The sequence below is a fragment of the Kryptolebias marmoratus genome, linkage group LG16 (genome assembly GCF_001649575.2).
Source record: "Kryptolebias marmoratus isolate JLee-2015 linkage group LG16, ASM164957v2, whole genome shotgun sequence".
Lineage (NCBI taxonomy): Eukaryota > Metazoa > Chordata > Actinopteri > Cyprinodontiformes > Rivulidae > Kryptolebias > Kryptolebias marmoratus.
In genome coordinates this window covers 10,293,954-10,310,277 of record NC_051445.1, presented here as the reverse complement: position 1 = coordinate 10,310,277, position 16,324 = coordinate 10,293,954, and the positions used below count along the sequence as shown (strand labels likewise).

Below are 16,324 nucleotides of genomic sequence, written 5' to 3'. Positions count from 1 at the left end.
GGCCTTATTAAAAACTCACTCGAGAGTTTCCGAGTCTTCGCTAGCAAGGTTAGTTTTTCCAGATAATGCATTCGTTTTACAGCTAATGTGATTGATAGTGATAGACTATTCAGTTAGTATTATCAGAAATCGTTTCTGTTCTGTTTAAATTCTTTATTTTTTGCTGGTTTCTGTCAACACAGGAGGCGTCACATGGGAAATAACACAACCAGGCAGTTAAAGTTTAATCAGTCCCCTTGAAGCTGTCACCTTACAGCTCACATCTGAACCAACACTAGTAAGTCACATTTCTCTTGTGATAAAATTTGTTTCGCTTATATTGTGCAAGATCAGTAGCTTTAGTGCAGTCTGATATTTAGCTTCCAAACAATGCTTACAGTCAGCTATATTACAAACAGATTCAGAGTCTGACACTTGGCTTTGCATTGGTTTATTTTGACTGATTATGTTATTTGTGTCACTCCCCGTCGCAGTGGCAAACATCGGCAGGCTCTCCACCAAGGATGCTGTCCTCTTCCTGTGCGACATGCAGGAGAAGTTCAGACCCAACATCTTCCAGTTCACCAACATCGTCAGCAACGCAGCCCGACTTCTCCAGGTGGCTCGGACGCGCCATCTAAATAAACCCCACTTTCTTTTGAATCGTCTGAGATAAAACGCTTTATTTCCCCTTTTCTCCCAGGCCAGTCGTGTTCTGGGGATCCCTGCTGTTTTGACAGAGCAGTACCCCAAAGGTCTGGGTCCCACTGTGCTGGAGCTGGGAGCCGGGGACCTGACGGCTCATTCGAAAACCTCCTTCACCATGATGATCGAGGAGGTGGAGAAGGAGCTGCAGGCCCTGGGAAACCCTAAACAAGCCATTCTGTGTGGGATAGAGGCACACGCTTGTATTGCTGTAAGAACTTATGATTAGTTGCTGTTTTTAGTGTATTTATTCTGCATAAAACATGTCGACAACTGAAAAGCATAAACTAGTAAAACCTAAGAGAGGCAATAATGTGACATGTTCTTTTGTGTTATTATTTAGCAATAAAATCTGAAAATGTTCAGTTATTTATAAAACTAAATAGCTTAAACACTCTTCTTTCCTTTTTGTTTTTTCAGTGCACAACATATGATCTGCTTGAGAAGGGAGTAGAGGTCCATATTGTGGCAGATGCTGTTTCATCCAGAAGGTATTTGTGTGTTATACTGCAGCATTTCTGTCACCGTGTGCATCGTGGAAATGCCGTAAGCGTTTTGGGCCAAATGTCTGCGCTTCTTTCCTCAGCCAGACGGACCGCTTGTTCGCTCTGTCCCGACTGAAGCAGAGTGGCGCGTTCCTCACCACCACGGAGGCCGTGCTGCTGCAGCTGGTCCAAGACGCCAAACACCCCAACTTCAAGGAGGTGCTTGCTTCCGCCGCTCTGTCTGCTTAGACGTCAGGCACAGAGTCTGAGGAAATCTGCTCCACGAGTTTGAGCAGTTTGAGATTTACTAACGTTCGTACCGTTAGAGAACAAGCTGTAGATCCTATGGGTTCAGTGAAGTTGGAAAGCTGAACAGATTCTTATTCTCAGGATCAGTAATTATTAAACAACCAATACACAACAGCCTGATTTTAATCAAAATAATTCAATCCAAACATATATTTGTGTCTGTTTGGAGCCAGCTGTTGGACGAGTGCTTAAGAAGTATTTCTACAGTGCCAAAAACAAAAATGTTTTCAGTTTAACTGTCGGAATGATGTTAACTGAAGACATAAATCTTGGTGTCAGTTTAATAATAATGTTGTTATTGAATAACGGAGTCAGGTGTAAGAGGTTTTTAAAACTTGCTTTCACGGCTTATATTGTGTCAAACTCTGTTTTCCCTTTTTTAGAGCTACCCCACCATCTCCACTCTGAAAACCCAGTTTAACACAACACCTTCAGCTCATAACGGCCCTGTTCAGACCTCGCACTAAGATCAGTCGTGCGTGATTCAGTTGAAAGCGTTCACACCTGGCACCTGACTTTTTTTTCTTTTTTTTTTTGCGACCGGATGTCAGTTCCGTATGCAGATACAGACCCAACCACGTCACACAAGGTCTAATAACGTTTCTGTAAAAACTACAAAATACTCAGACACCTGAACTCTGTTAATATTTTGACATTAACATGGTTCAGAGCCATCTGAGGCATCATTTATGTGGCTTGATCATTGAACAAACCGTATGAGAGAAATCAACCGGCGTTACTGTGAACATAACATCAGTGCTGTGTTTAATTAGGTGAATATAGCGTGATGTAACACTGCTTATACTGTTCTCTTACGGTGACCACAGCGGGCCCAGTCAGCATTAAAAACAATCAGAGCAAACTTCAACTCGAGAGAAACTCACATCCTGCAGTGCACGTTAATTAATAAAATCACAATGAAACAAACATTTTTATTTTATTAAGTAGATCATTAAAACTTTTGGGCAAAAAAGCCCAAAACAAAACAAACAAAAAAAGCTGTATCCTCAGAATATTCCCAATGATGGCTGTTTAATTATCTTCAATCAGTCAGCAGTTGATCAGACCTCGAGAACTTCAGGTAATAACTGTCTAAATGTGCAGGGTCAGATCAGCAGGAGGTCCAACAGTGGGGATCAGGACGGATTGTGTTCAGACTGTAAATGGGTCCGAACGTGGTTTGAGCGAGAATACCTCCAGTGCACATCAAGGCTGTTCAGACCCGTTTTTAGTTCTACCTGAGTGCTTCCCGACTGCTCAGGGCGGATTTTAATACAAGGTCTGAACGAGGTCATTTCCCCGACGTCCGTTTTTTTTATTTCCTCACCTGGTGCTGGTGAGGCTCCATAAAACTTTGCATGTTTTCCCCAAATTAAAACAATGTGAGCTGCTATCCGACACAGCACGTCAAACTGTTTAGAAGTTTATAAACTTCATTGTCAGACACACCTTGTTTTAAATCTGATACTACTGAAGTTGTTGCAAGTGACCAGTTCCCACAAGTCATCCTGGCTCTTCTTCAGTCAAATAATTGTCGTATTTCAGTGTGAAAATGCTAAAATCGACTTTATAATTGTATGCGACTGACTGATGTTAACTTCGTTGGCAGATCCAGAAGCTCATGGCCCAGCCGTCCCCTGACACCGGCCTCCTCGCCTTCTTCAGTGCTCTGTAGAAAACCCATCTCCTGCCATCGTGACCCACACCTGCTCTGTTACCGACGCGCTGATGGCGTCCGCGCGTTAATAAAAAGCTCAAATGATACTCGAAGTGTGTTCTGGCTTTTGTGTCGATGTGTCAGAATCAGAGCCGCCGCCGCCGACTCTGTTGTGAAACTCCTGACTGCGTGAGGAGGTGGGACCAGCTCCCAGAGGCGGGGTGATGAAGGAGTGATCTCACCCAGAGGGAGGGAGGAGTGAGTGACGTCTTTCTGGTTGAAGTCAGAAAGGGAGGGGAAGGGCAGAGAGAGAGAGAGGGAGGGAGAGGAAAAAGGAAGCTCTCCGATCTGTATTTTGTGTATACTTTTCCAAAAGTTAAACAAACGTTGACAAACCAAAGGTGGGACTGGAGGCACAGTGGGGGATCAGGATGCTGACCAGGGAGATCTGATGGCCAGGAAGGACGCCGGTTTGTCAGCAGTCGTGCACAGCTGATGACTACATAAAATATTAACACTTTTACAGGCCTTGGGCCTCGAGTGACCACAGAAAGGTAAGCAAAAAGGAAAGCGGTTGTTCCTTGGAAATTTCAAGAGGATATGGAAGGCGTGTGTGTCATGTCTTCGCTCTGTGGGTGGAAAATTCCCGAAGCAGCTCGGAGTGTGTTGTGTGTGTGTGAACTTACAGCTTATTGTTTGACGTTGGGTGGAAGAACAGGAACAGAACTCTGTTACAGCACAGCCTGCAGGGACTCCTCAGTGTCTGTGTCCCCCCTCTCCGTCCCAGGATCAGAAACAGACTGATTCAGTAACTTTCTCTCCTGATCCTTCAGATCCTGGACGGAGAAAAAGCAAAAACCATGTCTTCTGACCTGAACTCCAGTCTCACCAGCATTGACTGGCTGCCCAAACTGGGAATCAGCAGCCTGCGGTCGGGCAGAGAGAGAGGAGGAGGAGGAGGAGGAGGAGGAGGAAGGGAGAAGAAGAGAGACAGAGGGAGGGAGAGGGGGGACTTCATACCTACAGTGCCGAGCCCCTCTCCCTCCAACTGTAAAGGTAAACCCCCTCACAGCTACGCCACCCTCATCGCCATGGCGATAGCAGCTGCACCCGAGAGGAAGCTGAGCTTAAACGACATCTACACCTGGATCAGTGACACCTTCCCGTACTACAGCCGAGCGGGCCGAGGATGGAAGGCAAGCGTGGCCGTCTGCACTTTGACATAAAACAAAATAAATGTCGATCGGGACTCGTGTCGCAAGCTTCACTGACCCGTTTCTCTCCTCGCAGAACTCCATCAGACACAACCTGTCCCTGAACAAGTGCTTCAGGAAAGTCCCTCGCCCGCAGAGCGACCCCGGCAAGGTGAGCCGCTTCCTGCTTTCCCCCGATGCTCCAACTGAACGCGTGCCTCTGGTGAAATCTGCGAGAAGAACATACGTTTGTTTAAAAAAAAAAAAGCAGATGTTTGTCATTTTAGATTTCTTTAACACCAAGCTCATACTTACTTAGCTACTGGTTTAGTGGCNAAAAAAAAAAAAAAAAAAAAAAAAAAAAAAACAGCCTGAAGATGAAACTCTGTCTTTTCAGGGCTCCTACTGGACCATGGATGGACCATCAGATGTGACTGAAGTGAGGGCCCCTAAGCGACCCTACCCAGAAGAAGAAGACGAAGAAGAAGAGGAGGAGGATGTATGTAGATTTTTTTTAAACTTATTCCAATTTAATTAAAAGCCTAGCATTCCTTCAAAGATTGCATATGAATGCCAGAGTTTAAACCAGGGGTCTCCAATTCTGGTCCTCAAGGGCCATTAACCTTCATGTTTTCCTTGTTTCTCTGCTCCAACACACCTGATTCAGTGGTTAAATCACCTCTTCATGTTCTGCAAAATCCCTGTTAATCACCCATTGATTCAAATCAGCTGTGTTGCAGCAGAGAAATGAGTAAAACATACAGGATGGTGGCCCTCCAGGACCAGGATTGGAGACCCCTGGTTTAAACTAAGATTAACTGTTGGTTGAGCTGTAACCTTGAAAACAACGTCACCCTCAGTTTCATCAATATCCCCAGATGTCATGCTCAAAACATCAATAATTCTCAGCTTCTACCAGAGCAACTTTCAGCCCAGTATCTGTAAAACTGACTGCCTTACAGCCTTATTTGCGCCTTCAGCTGCGGGCGACACTGAGGGATGACTCGAGACTTTAGCACAGAACTTATAATTTAACGTTCACCCATGGCGCCTTGATCTTTCTGTCGTATAGATTAACCTTTCACCACGAAATCTAGCTCGAGTTGATCCCAAAATGATGATTTAACCACATCTGTTTACGTTTCTGATCCATTTTACTAGCTTTATACTCTTCTGATGTACTCAGGAGAGTAAAACTGATGTGAAAGCATCAGTTTACAGAACACATGTTCGTGTTTTACACGTGTGGATCCACGGCAGCGTTGTCAGATGTAACCATGTGTTGTTGCCGGTTACTTCTGCGACGGAAGTTGTCCATGCAGAAACAGGTTTTGCGGATTAGTCATTCCTTATTTTGCATTCAGAGCAGAGATGGGTGTTGCGCCTTTCTGGATTTCCCTCTCGTTGCCGTTTTGCTTTTGTTTCATTTTGTGTTTTAGCCGAACTGAAGCTTTTATCTCGAGCCGCGAGTCTGCATTCCTGCAGGATCCCAGGGGCCTGGGACGCATGTTGAAAACATCGTCCCCTTTTTGCAGTTACAGGCTCCTCAGACGGAAGCAGTGAGAGGACCGTCTCCTCGTCCAACACAGATGCCTTCTCCTGTCGGAGCCACCCAGCAGCACTCCCCCCGCTCTCCCATCCCAAGCAAGGTACCCCTGCCTTCTCCCTTCCCGTGTCACAGCCGTGTTTGTTGGGACTTACACGAGTCCTTATCTGTCTCTTCGCAGCAACCGTCGCCCTACATGCCAGCCCACGTCTCCAGTCCTCCCGCCTCGAGTTTATCTGTCGCCCAATCAGCCGGGCTCCCGCCTGCGGCCCCCGTGTCATCCATCAACTCTTTTCTTCCTCCCCACCCACCTGGCCCCACCTTTTCCATCCCCGCCGTCTCTGTCGCTCCTGCAGCGGCTGTCAACATGCCGCCAGCGCCCTCGTTCTCCGAGGCGGCGCTGTCCTTCCCCGCCCCTGCAGACCCCCTGCCCGTGCCCACTTTTCCCTGCAGCTCCGCACCTGGGCCTGTTTGCACCTTGCCAGGGCCCACTTATTCATCCTCATCCTCATCTTTATCCTCATCCTCATCTGCTGCTGCTGCCGCCGCTGCTGCTTCGTCGAACTCCTCCACCGACCCTCCGCTGCGCTTCTCCTTCGACGAGCTGAACATTCCCGACTTGTACGCGTCCTTCAAGTCTCTGTTTCGGACGATGCGGGAGAGGGGGGGCTCGCTCAGTAAGTATGCAGGGCCGTTTTTTGCCTGCGGGGTAAAAACATTACATGCATGAACAACGTGGAGGTATTACAATGTTTTTTTCCTTTTCCCTGAAGCGGACGTAGTCCCCCTGGTTGTCCCGAGTAATGACACTACACCACTTCACACTCCTACCGTGCTGCCGATGTCCCCATACCTGACACCCGCAGCACCCGCAGCACCCGCAGCACCCGCTGCTCCCGCTGCTCCCGCTGCTCCCGCTGCTCCCGCACCACCTCCAACAGCTGTCCAAGCTCCACATCCTCCTCCTGAAACCGACCGGATCCCACAGTGCAGTAGGTTTTAAATTCACTAATTGATTTGCCTGAAATCCAGCTCGATTATCCCCGAAAAAACAAAAAAAGGGGGTTGTTTTCTAAAGTTGCCTCATTCGTTCTCTCTTGCGCTGCAGCGGTGCCGCCCGACTGGTTCAGCACCACCGACTCTCTGAAGGAGAGCTTCCGGATCGCCAGCAACCTGGACTGGGCAAACATAGACCTCTCTGGTCACCCAGGTTTGTGCTGTGAAAATAAAAGGGTCGGCTCCACCGAGAACCTGTTTGCTTCTTATTGCCCGTGTCTGCCTGTTACCAGCATGTCTAATGAGACGACGGATGCAACTCGATGAAACTTGTCAGAAAGCTGAATGACTTTTGGAGTCGACCCAATTCAAAATGGCCGACCACAGCCAACTGACCTTGACCTAACCTTTTAGGCTGCACATAAAAATAGGAAGATTTCTCTCATTAAGTCCACAGCCTCTTAAGGAACTCAGTTTTCTGTGAACATGTTTGGCCTCTTTTCGCCGTTTAAAAAACAGGAAATCTTATGAGCTGATAAAAATGATTGAGATCTTTGGAACCTTTTAAGCATGTGAGGCTTTTTTTTTATCCGCCACAAAACCTGACCTACTTCTCTCGTCCCCAGACCTGCTGGAGAGCATGAAGAAGGCGGAGCTTTGCGACTGGGCCTTGGACCCGGCGCTCTTCACCTCCCTGTGCGACTCCCTGAACCGCTTCTTCTTTGACAAAGGCATGATCAGCCCCGCCAACAGCTCCCCCGTCACCCTCGGCGCGCCTCACCCGCTGCAGGCGCCGCCGCTGACGTCCCACCCGCCGCTGACCCTCACCTCCCTCACCCACCCTTCGCCCCTCCCTTACTCGCCCGCCGCCCTTCCCACCAACGGATCCCAGCCGCCACTCAAGCCCGTCCCCATGCAAGGCCCAGTTTTTCAGAGACCACATCTGGTACACCCCGCTAACACAGCCGGTAAGTCTAGTATTTTTTTTTTTTTTGTTATTATAATGTTTTTTAGGGGTGCCTGAAGCAGTTATTTAGTTATTTTCATTCCTCCTGCAGCTCTGGGAAACCAAATAAGCAAAGCCATAGTATAACTTAGGCAGCAGAGCCTCATACGGTGCAGCAGAAATGAGCAAAAAACTACAAAATGTCAACATAGGCGACAAAGGCGTTTTAGTGAAAGAGAGTGAGAAAACCCAGCCCTCGTTGGAGGCGTCACAGGAAAAAACATCATTCAGTGTAAACAGGAAGTAGAAAGTTGGGCTGAAGTGTGATTTTGTGACATCTTTTATGATTTTCATATAATCACAGTTTGAGTTTCGTCGTCTTTTGGAGATTTGTTGAGCTTAATGTGATGATTTGTTTAAATTTTCCAAAATCTTTGCAAACAAACTCAAATTTTTCCCTTTTTTATGACAGTTTATACATTAAAACAGAGTGCACAGAGCGCCCACCCGCTGACGTCCGTTATATCCGAGCGAAGAATTCACTCTTCAAACCTTAAAAACGACGGTCTCTTTGGTCGGTCACATCTGCTGCACAGTGCTCTGCAAATAAATACAAACTCACACATCTGGCTACTAGATGTTACAAGAAGACATGGGGTTTTCACACAGCATGTGGGTTCAGTAGTTTTCCTTGAAGAAAAAAAGGGGGAATCACCATGGAAACCACAGGTCCTAAACTCAGCAGGTTCTTCTGTCTTACATTATTCCACCATAGCTGCACCCGAATTCTATATAATTTGAGCAACTGTGTCAGGATTAGAACCACTTAAACATGAATGGCCCCTGACAGTGCTAGGCGAGAGTCGAGGGCCGCCATCTTGCTCTGTGCTACGCCCCTCACTGTGTCTGATGTCAGAGCCACACGTTGTCAACGCCTTGTGCGAGCTGTACACTGCGTCCAAACATGCTTAAAAATAGCCTTGTGTTATTTAATAAGCCTCCTACCTCCAGTCAAGCATCAGCTGCGGCAAAACGCTGACCCAGTGGTGAAAAAATTACCAAGTGCTGAAATCCTTCTAGCCACTGCAGTACATACCAGCACTTTAAGTAATAAGTACTTTACATGTGTACTTATTATGACCAGAGCTCTGCTACCAGTGACTGTAATTGCACTTAGGACTACAAGCTTATATAACGTAGTTTCTTCCATAATTCTGGAAATATTTAGGCTGTATATATAAGATGCACTCCAGAGCTTTTATCTAGCATACACACTAATCCACTCTTAGATAGCATATATTGATTTTACCCAAGTCAAACAGGTTTATAGACTATTTATTTTAAAAACATAAGTAAATAAATGGAATACCACCTTCTCTGAACTGCAGGTTCCAGTAAATATAACAAGTAACATCAAAACATTGAGCTTGTTGGATGGGTTTAGTTTACTTTCTTCAGATATCCACGGTCTGCTGCCACCCTCACACTAAGGACGCTACATAGCACCTACCAAGATGGCGGCATGAATTCTTGCCTTGCTAGCATAGAATGCGCTGTGGTTGGCCGTTTTTGGATATTTCTGTTTCACAGATTGTACCTTTTTAAGACTGTAGTATTAACCCACTAAAAAAAGCCTTTGAAAGGGCAAACTAAAAGAAGATTTTTAACTTAGTTTCAAAATAAAACTAATATGTACTCTACAAAATAAGAGTCAGGCCCTGTCGTAGCTTTGATTACAGAAATTCTAAACTACTATTGGGTTGGGATTTTAGGCAATAGCTGCTTTGAAACAATTATTTCTCCAGTAATCTTCAAGTTTGTGTGAAATTTCAACAGCAAAGACGAGAACAGATTTAGTTTTGACCCTTTCATAAATATATCAAAATGCCTCCATTGTGTCGCGGTTACGAGTGAAAATGGGACAGAATCCCCATCATGTGAATATTTTTTTCAGTATGGGGTGAAAAAAGCTGAAGTAGTAACACTTTGACTGTTTAAAAAGGAGAAGTTCTTTAAGCTATTGGAAAAAAACAACCTTTAAACAATCTTTCACTTCCTTCCAGTTCTAAACTTTTGTTTTCTCGTTGGTGCGTCAGCCGGGATCCAGCCTCCGTCTGTGACGTCACGGCAGCGTCCGCCGCTGAAGCATCTGAAAAGCAACAGCGAGGAGTTTCAGGACGACTTCGACTGGGATTCCCTGGTTTGACGCTCACTGCCCGCCTGGGAGAAAAAAAAAGAGGCAAAACGCTCCTGAGAAACGCCCCCTCCTGCTCCTGGGATGAAGACGCTCCCGTTATGGCTGAACGTTTAAAGTTTTTGTCTCGTATTACTCAAACGCGGCGTGCTGTAATCAATATTCTGTTGTAGATTTGTCAGCTGGACTTTAAAATGTTAAAAAAAACAAAACATTTTTCTTCACAGAAAACAAACAAAAAAAGGCATGAAAAAAAGTCAAAACACATAGCCCGTGTTTTTGTTTTATTTCATAAATTTCTTTAGATTTTTTTATCCATTTTTTTGTTGTTTTTTTTTTACTTTTCAAATGTGAATGTTCACAGTTGACACCACACAAAATTCAACCTTACCCAATAAAAGAGATATTTTTTTTTCTTCTTGATATAAAATAAATTAATCAAACTAAAAGTATGGAGCATGTTTTCAAGTCCATGTTTGTTTTTTTCTCCTTTCATTCATTGAAATAATCGTCTCTTTTAAAAGAAGCATCAGTAGCTGCCCCCCCCTTTTTTACAAAGAAAAGGGGGGGGGGTGAAACATGAGGACAATGTTGCTGTTGGACACCTGAAATGTGGGACACAATAAAAACCGCTTCTGATCAACAAAGAGGGGACAAACTTAGCAATAAATCACACAACCCTCGTAATACTCCTCGTGTGAAATGACGTCATTACAGCTGTTTTCCAAAAAACATAATGGATGCCATTTCTTCCGTTCTGAGCTGCTGAATGAGGATCGGACACGAAAACCCCCGACGCAGACAGGTACGCAAACACGATCCGGTATCTGCACGCTCATAAATAAGCATCTGTGTTCTCAATCACACGCGGCTGCAAACACACATTCAACAGTTTCTTTTTCCCCCACCATAGGACCACAAATGTCAGACCTCTCAGGTTTTCAACAATATTCAAGAAAAAAAAAAAAGATTTTGATTTAAATGGCGTTGTTGCGTGAACGTTCTTGTTTATTTGTTCCCAGGTATCGGAGAAAAAAAATAAATTACATTTAACATTAAATTAAATTAAAAGTGAAATATCCGAGACCTTTTTTTTTTTTTTTTTTGATCACATTGTGCCTGAAATGTTAACGCAGGTTTTTCAGTCTGGAGTCTTTTTTTTTTTTAACAATCATCATTTCTCATGCGTTCGCTTCACCTCAGTGATACAGTGTACGTCTTCCTCTCAGAGGGAGGAAGAAGAGGCAGGTACAACAGATCCTCTGATCAGTTTGTTAGTGTCTGTGGCCTCTTCCGCCGCCCCTCCCGTGTGCAGTAGTTTCAGGAGCAGGAAACCCACCTGCTCTCACCCACTTACCTTCATCTCACGACAGGACTGAACAGAAAATAAATGTAAAAAAATAAAACACACGACATGAAGTACAACACAGAACAGAAGACTGAAACTAAATAAATACTCTATTCGATGCCAAAAAAAAGCCTAATTTTGAAATGAAAAGGAACTAAATGAGGAAAATTCTTTTGAAATGAAATAATGCTTTTGAAGGAAAACAAACTTTTTTTGTTGTTTTTTTTGTTTGTTTTTTTTCTTTAAATATAGAGATGTGGACTTTTTTTCTTTATTTTGTGGACATGATTTGCGATGGCGGGGCGGATGGGTGACGGGGTGAGCAGGTGAAGAGGAGGCAGAAAGGTGAGCGAAACGACGGCGACGCTTCCTCAAAGAAGAAACGGGTTGGTGCTCGTGCCCGCCGTGGCCCCGCCCCCCATCGACCCCCCCGCCCCCATCNCCCTGCTCCGGCGGGCCCACCCAAAATCTGCTGAGGGGGTGGCATGCCTCCTGGTCCCAAAAGAGCAGAGCCTGGGGGTCCCATAGGGGAGAGGCCGCTGAAGGGCATCCCCATGGGGCTGGCCTGCATCATGCCCAGGCCCATTCCGGGGGCCCCCATCCCCACGCTCATCGGCCCCAGGCCCATTCCTGGCTGGACCATGCCCAGCATGGGGTTGGGAGGCACGGGGCTGGTGCGCAGGGCGCTCAGGCCTAAAGACGAGGGCTGGGGGGAGATGGAGCTCATGGCGGGGGCCACGCCGAAGGGGTTGGAGGAGGCCGGTGTCGGAGAAACGCCCCTGCTGGAAATGGTGCTGCCTGGAGTTACGGCCATGCCGGGAGCAGGAGACGAGCCTGGGGGGGGTCGGGAACAAAAACTGTTACTATTTACACTGAAATCTTCACAATCTTTAATAAAACTTTTATTAAAACAGAAATCGGTAAAAACAAGACGTACGGGACAGTAAATTTTCAAAAACAAGCTTTTCAGACTTTTTAGGTCTCATTTAAAGCTCGAGTCTTATCTGCTAATAAACACCCCAAACAGCAATTCTTTAGAAAACATAAAAAAAGTAGTAAGAAGGTCATCAAAAATCTATTTATTACATTTGGGGTCATGAAATGGATTCACTTCCTCTAATTTCTGTTGGGTTTTTTTTTATCAGCTACACAACCGTTTTTCAAACAGAACGTAAAAGGTTGGACTTACTGCATGTTTCCAAATGTATTATTGCCTCAATATAACTTATATCTTTGAAACAGAAAGGGTTATTTTTCCCTCAAATACATAATTTGAGAAACACTTTAGTTCAGAGTAAACCACCAGAACCAGGCGATGTTAAGAGTCTCCATCTTTCTGGCAGAGTGTTTGTAAATATCTGGTTGATTAAAAGTTTATTAAAGAAGTTTCTGTCGCTGCCTGAAGCTGTAATGCTGTCGGCTTTTGTTTCACTTTATATTTTGAATGGCTAAACCCTAAAACTTCCAAGATTCTAACAAAAGCCTAAAAGAGAAAAGCCAAACTTGGTTGGTGCTGCTGTATCCATCTAACCTGTGTTCTGGAGGAAGGGGTTGTTTGTCGAAGACGAAGAGATGGAAGGAGGCGGCTGCTGCTTGGGTTTGGGTTTGGGTTTGGACGACACCAGGGAGTCGAGGTCGACAAGCGCCGCGTTGGGGCCGAGGAAGGACTCGGGCGTTTTCCGAACGGGCAGCGAGGAGCCGAGAGACGACAGGTCGAAGGGAACCGGCGAGCTCGTGCTGTCGCCGACTGCCGCTGAAGACCCTCGCCTCTCTGGATCTCCTAACGTTGACAGGGAAGAAGGGCGGCGCGTGGAAGCGAGTAAGATACAGTATCAGAGGAGGAACGGGAATCTAGAACTGTTTACGTGCACGTACTACACAAGGATGAAATGTGAGACAAGACAACTGTTGAGAAATGCAACTGAAAGTCTGCGGCAACTATAAGAATCTCCTGAAAACGCGTGTCGGTGCCTCGGTGTTTGTTAATCCGTGTGGATGTACCTGTGCCGTTAGTATGTTTGGCGGTGCCACTCCAGATGTCGGAGGAGACAGGGTCAGAGGCAGGGACGGACCCCTCCCCCGCCCAGGGGTCTACCGGTCCCCCCGAGGAGGATGTGCTGGGTGGCACTGGGGAGCCCCAGGGGTCAGCACTGGGGGGGGTCACAGCTACAGGGGGGGGAGGGGGGAGGAGATGCAGGGGAGGGGAGGGTTAACACAACACCTTACAGGTACAACACACAGTAAGGAGGAAGCAGGAAGCTGGACTGGGTTCAAACAGCGGCATTTCTCTCTCCTTAACCTCGCCGACGTTACTGAGTTTACGAGTGAGGACAGAGGAGGGACGTCCTGCACACAACTTTGACCCACTGATCGTCTAAAGCTCCGTGGAGGTAAAGGAGAGATAAGAAGTAACACCAAGCGTTAAAATAAAGGCATGAAAGGGCAACAGAAGAAAACGGCTCTGGTTGAGACACAGCCAGTCCTGAGTGGAAACAAGAGGATAAAAATCTCCGGTTTAGACACATGAGGAGAATGGCTGAATGGGCTGAACATGCTTGCTTTCCTTGTTACAAAATGAAAGCATCTCGGTGGACGAGAAGATCAAATATGACAGCGTGACGACATGACTGAATATGAATGAAGGCTGCTTTAGAGACAGGATAAGAAACTGTGGAGGAAAGAGGAGTAAAGGTCGATGCGTTTACATCCCCTTTCAGCCAGAAAACAGCGTTCTGTTTAACAATCGGCGGCGAGTTCAGCTTCACCCACCTGACGGCTTCGACAGCTCACCTGAGTTTCCCCAGGGGTCCACGTTGTTGACTTTGTTGGAAGTCTCACCCCAGGGGTCGGGGGGAGGGGCTATAGTGGGCGGCGCTCCCCCTCCCCAGGGGTCGGAGCTCGTTGGGGAGGTGGGTGACGCCACCCCCCACGGGTCTGCGGGCGCCGTACCCCACGGCCCGGAGGAAGAGGCGGGGCCGGAAACTGTGAGTGGAGGTGAAGGGCCGGCGGAGCTCACAGTGACGGTGGCAGGGGCCCCCCAGGGGTCCGCGGCACTCAGCTCCATCAGCGCACCCTATAGAAGAAACGAATCGTGATCTGACGTTCATGAAGCTGCAGGGTAGATGGTTTTGTTGTGAAAAGAGGAAATGAACATTTAGATAAACAAGAACCGTAAATTATCGGCTGACATTTCACACAAACCTCCTCTGGTTTGGGTTTCTCCCTTTTGCTCTCCTCGATGGCCATCTGCAGTCTCAGATCGTCACCTCTGCGCAGCCGCTCCTCCTGCCGATCACACACACACACACACACACAAATCAGTTTACTAATAGACAATAAAAGTCATAATAGGGGAAAATCATACAGAAAAATCAATTTCTGGGTACAATCCAAAGTTTAACATAATTAACGCAGATTAACCGGTCACTAAAGACACTTGAGAAAATTAGAAATCCAAAGTAAGCTTGCACATTTTAATGCACTTTAGAAGAAGAAGCCCGTATCAGACGCTTCTGAACAAAAAGAAGTGCCTCAGCAAGACCTGCTTGCGTACAATGATTGTAACCACTTGAATACAAGAAGCAAACGAGTTTTGCACTCTGTAAACACGCCACAATAAAGTGATCACATCAGGGGAAAGCTGTAGCAGATAAGGGAGCGTATCTCAAATCGACGCCCCAGTTAAACGCATGCTGTCAGAAAGGGCAAGGGGCAGGAAAGAACAATCGATACTTACAACACACTCGTTGCTTATTGTTATGGAAAGTATTTGCCCATACCATGCAGGAATGATAATTCAGTCAGATTATAGAGAAACAGTTCTTTGGGAGCTTAATAAGAACATAAGAAGCATATTTTTTTCGTGCAAGCAGAGAAGATCGTGGCACGCAACAGCAAACCGAATCACCTCGACAGAATTGGTGCAGCTTCATGCAAATAGATGCAAGCAGGGAATTCCCACAAGACAAATATGAGCGTAAGTGAATTTTATTGATTAATCGATTTTCGGTTTTGCACTCGAGTAATTCCAACTGACAGAAAAACAAACAAAAAAAAAAACAGATAGTTGATGACTGAGCTCCGATCAGCTGAACACACTCTCTGCCCCTGACCTTTTGGTGCATCTCTTGGCTGAGCGTGATTGCATAGCGCAGCTCTGCAACCTCCAGAGGATCCGCGCTATTCTGGGGGAGGTCAGTGGTTAAATGGTGAGAGCAGAGCGAGGTGTACTGAACGTGCCTCTGCGTACACTGTCGCTGCATTGCATTTAAACGACAAATGTAGCAGGATGTAAACTAGCACTGAGGGCGTCGAGGTGCGACTCTGTGATTACCTGCTCGGCCTCTTCTTTACTCATGGCCAAAGCCAGCTGCAGCTGCAGGTCTTCCTCTCCGGAGCTTTGCGGCCACGCCTGATCCGGATCGGCCCCTAAAGAGTGCGAGCCCAGTGATAGGCTGCCCCCCAGGCTGGGCGCCGAGGGGGCTGAGGAGGCTGGAGGGTTAGACAAACATACGCGGATGAGACAAATGCGACCTTTTTCAAGCTGCCGGCTGATCGGGGAAACATCTCACCGCTGGTGGTCTGTGCCATTTTCTCTTTGGTTTTCAGAGCATGGATCCTCTCCTCTCTGAGCTTTTCTTCGTCTTTCAACAACGTCACAAGCTGCTTAGCTTTCTCTCGAACATTCAAACCCTAAACAAACAAGTAAACAATTATTAGACACTTTAGGGAGTTCTTTTTTTATTATTTTAAACAAAGATGAGAAGTCTAAACGAAAAACTGCTTTTTTATTTGTGCATATATATTAACGTGCAAAGGTCTTCCTTCGGTCTTTATTTTCCGAATCAAAAGAGCGAAACTTGTAACGTTTAAACGTGGTCTTGGGAAACAGCTCTACAGAAGGGTTGGGTTACATTTTATTTCAGAGAGCTGTTTTGGTGTTGCTCAAGAACTAAAACATGCGGGG

At 46.3% G+C, this 16,324-nt stretch overlaps 3 protein-coding genes across 3 annotated transcripts in view; 2 read left to right on the top strand and 1 right to left on the bottom strand.

Moving 5' to 3' along the window:
- The first annotated feature begins 1 nt into the window (after window position 1).
- Window positions 2-3,231, top strand: isoc2 (isochorismatase domain containing 2). Its single transcript, XM_017415544.3, has 7 exons — window positions 2-48; window positions 183-277; window positions 474-598; window positions 683-895; window positions 1,105-1,175; window positions 1,271-1,388; window positions 3,088-3,231. Coding segments are annotated over exons 2-7 (594 nt in total). The 5' UTR covers window positions 2-48; window positions 183-276; the 3' UTR covers window positions 3,154-3,231.
- A 195-nt stretch (window positions 3,232-3,426) lies between these two features.
- Window positions 3,427-11,002, top strand: foxj2 (forkhead box J2). The gene is made up of 10 exons (XM_017415539.3): window positions 3,427-3,689; window positions 3,969-4,331; window positions 4,426-4,500; window positions 4,726-4,827; window positions 5,864-5,977; window positions 6,056-6,551; window positions 6,648-6,866; window positions 6,983-7,084; window positions 7,497-7,838; window positions 9,913-11,002. The coding sequence occupies exons 2-10, from the start codon at window positions 3,996-3,998 to the stop codon at window positions 10,020-10,022; spliced, it is 1,896 nt and encodes a 631-aa protein (XP_017271028.1). The 5' UTR covers window positions 3,427-3,689; window positions 3,969-3,995; the 3' UTR covers window positions 10,023-11,002.
- A 519-nt stretch (window positions 11,003-11,521) lies between these two features.
- Window positions 11,522-16,324, bottom strand: part of epn1 (epsin 1) — a 10,479-nt gene continuing 5,676 nt past the window's right edge. Inside the window, 9 exon segments of the mRNA XM_017415638.3 lie at window positions 11,522-11,800; window positions 11,803-12,192; window positions 12,890-13,138; window positions 13,360-13,524; window positions 14,149-14,431; window positions 14,560-14,643; window positions 15,471-15,587; window positions 15,692-15,849; window positions 15,930-16,050. Coding sequence (XP_017271127.1) covers window positions 11,730-11,800; window positions 11,803-12,192; window positions 12,890-13,138; window positions 13,360-13,524; window positions 14,149-14,431; window positions 14,560-14,643; window positions 15,471-15,587; window positions 15,692-15,849; window positions 15,930-16,050 — 1,638 coding nt within the window. The 3' untranslated portion in view covers window positions 11,522-11,729.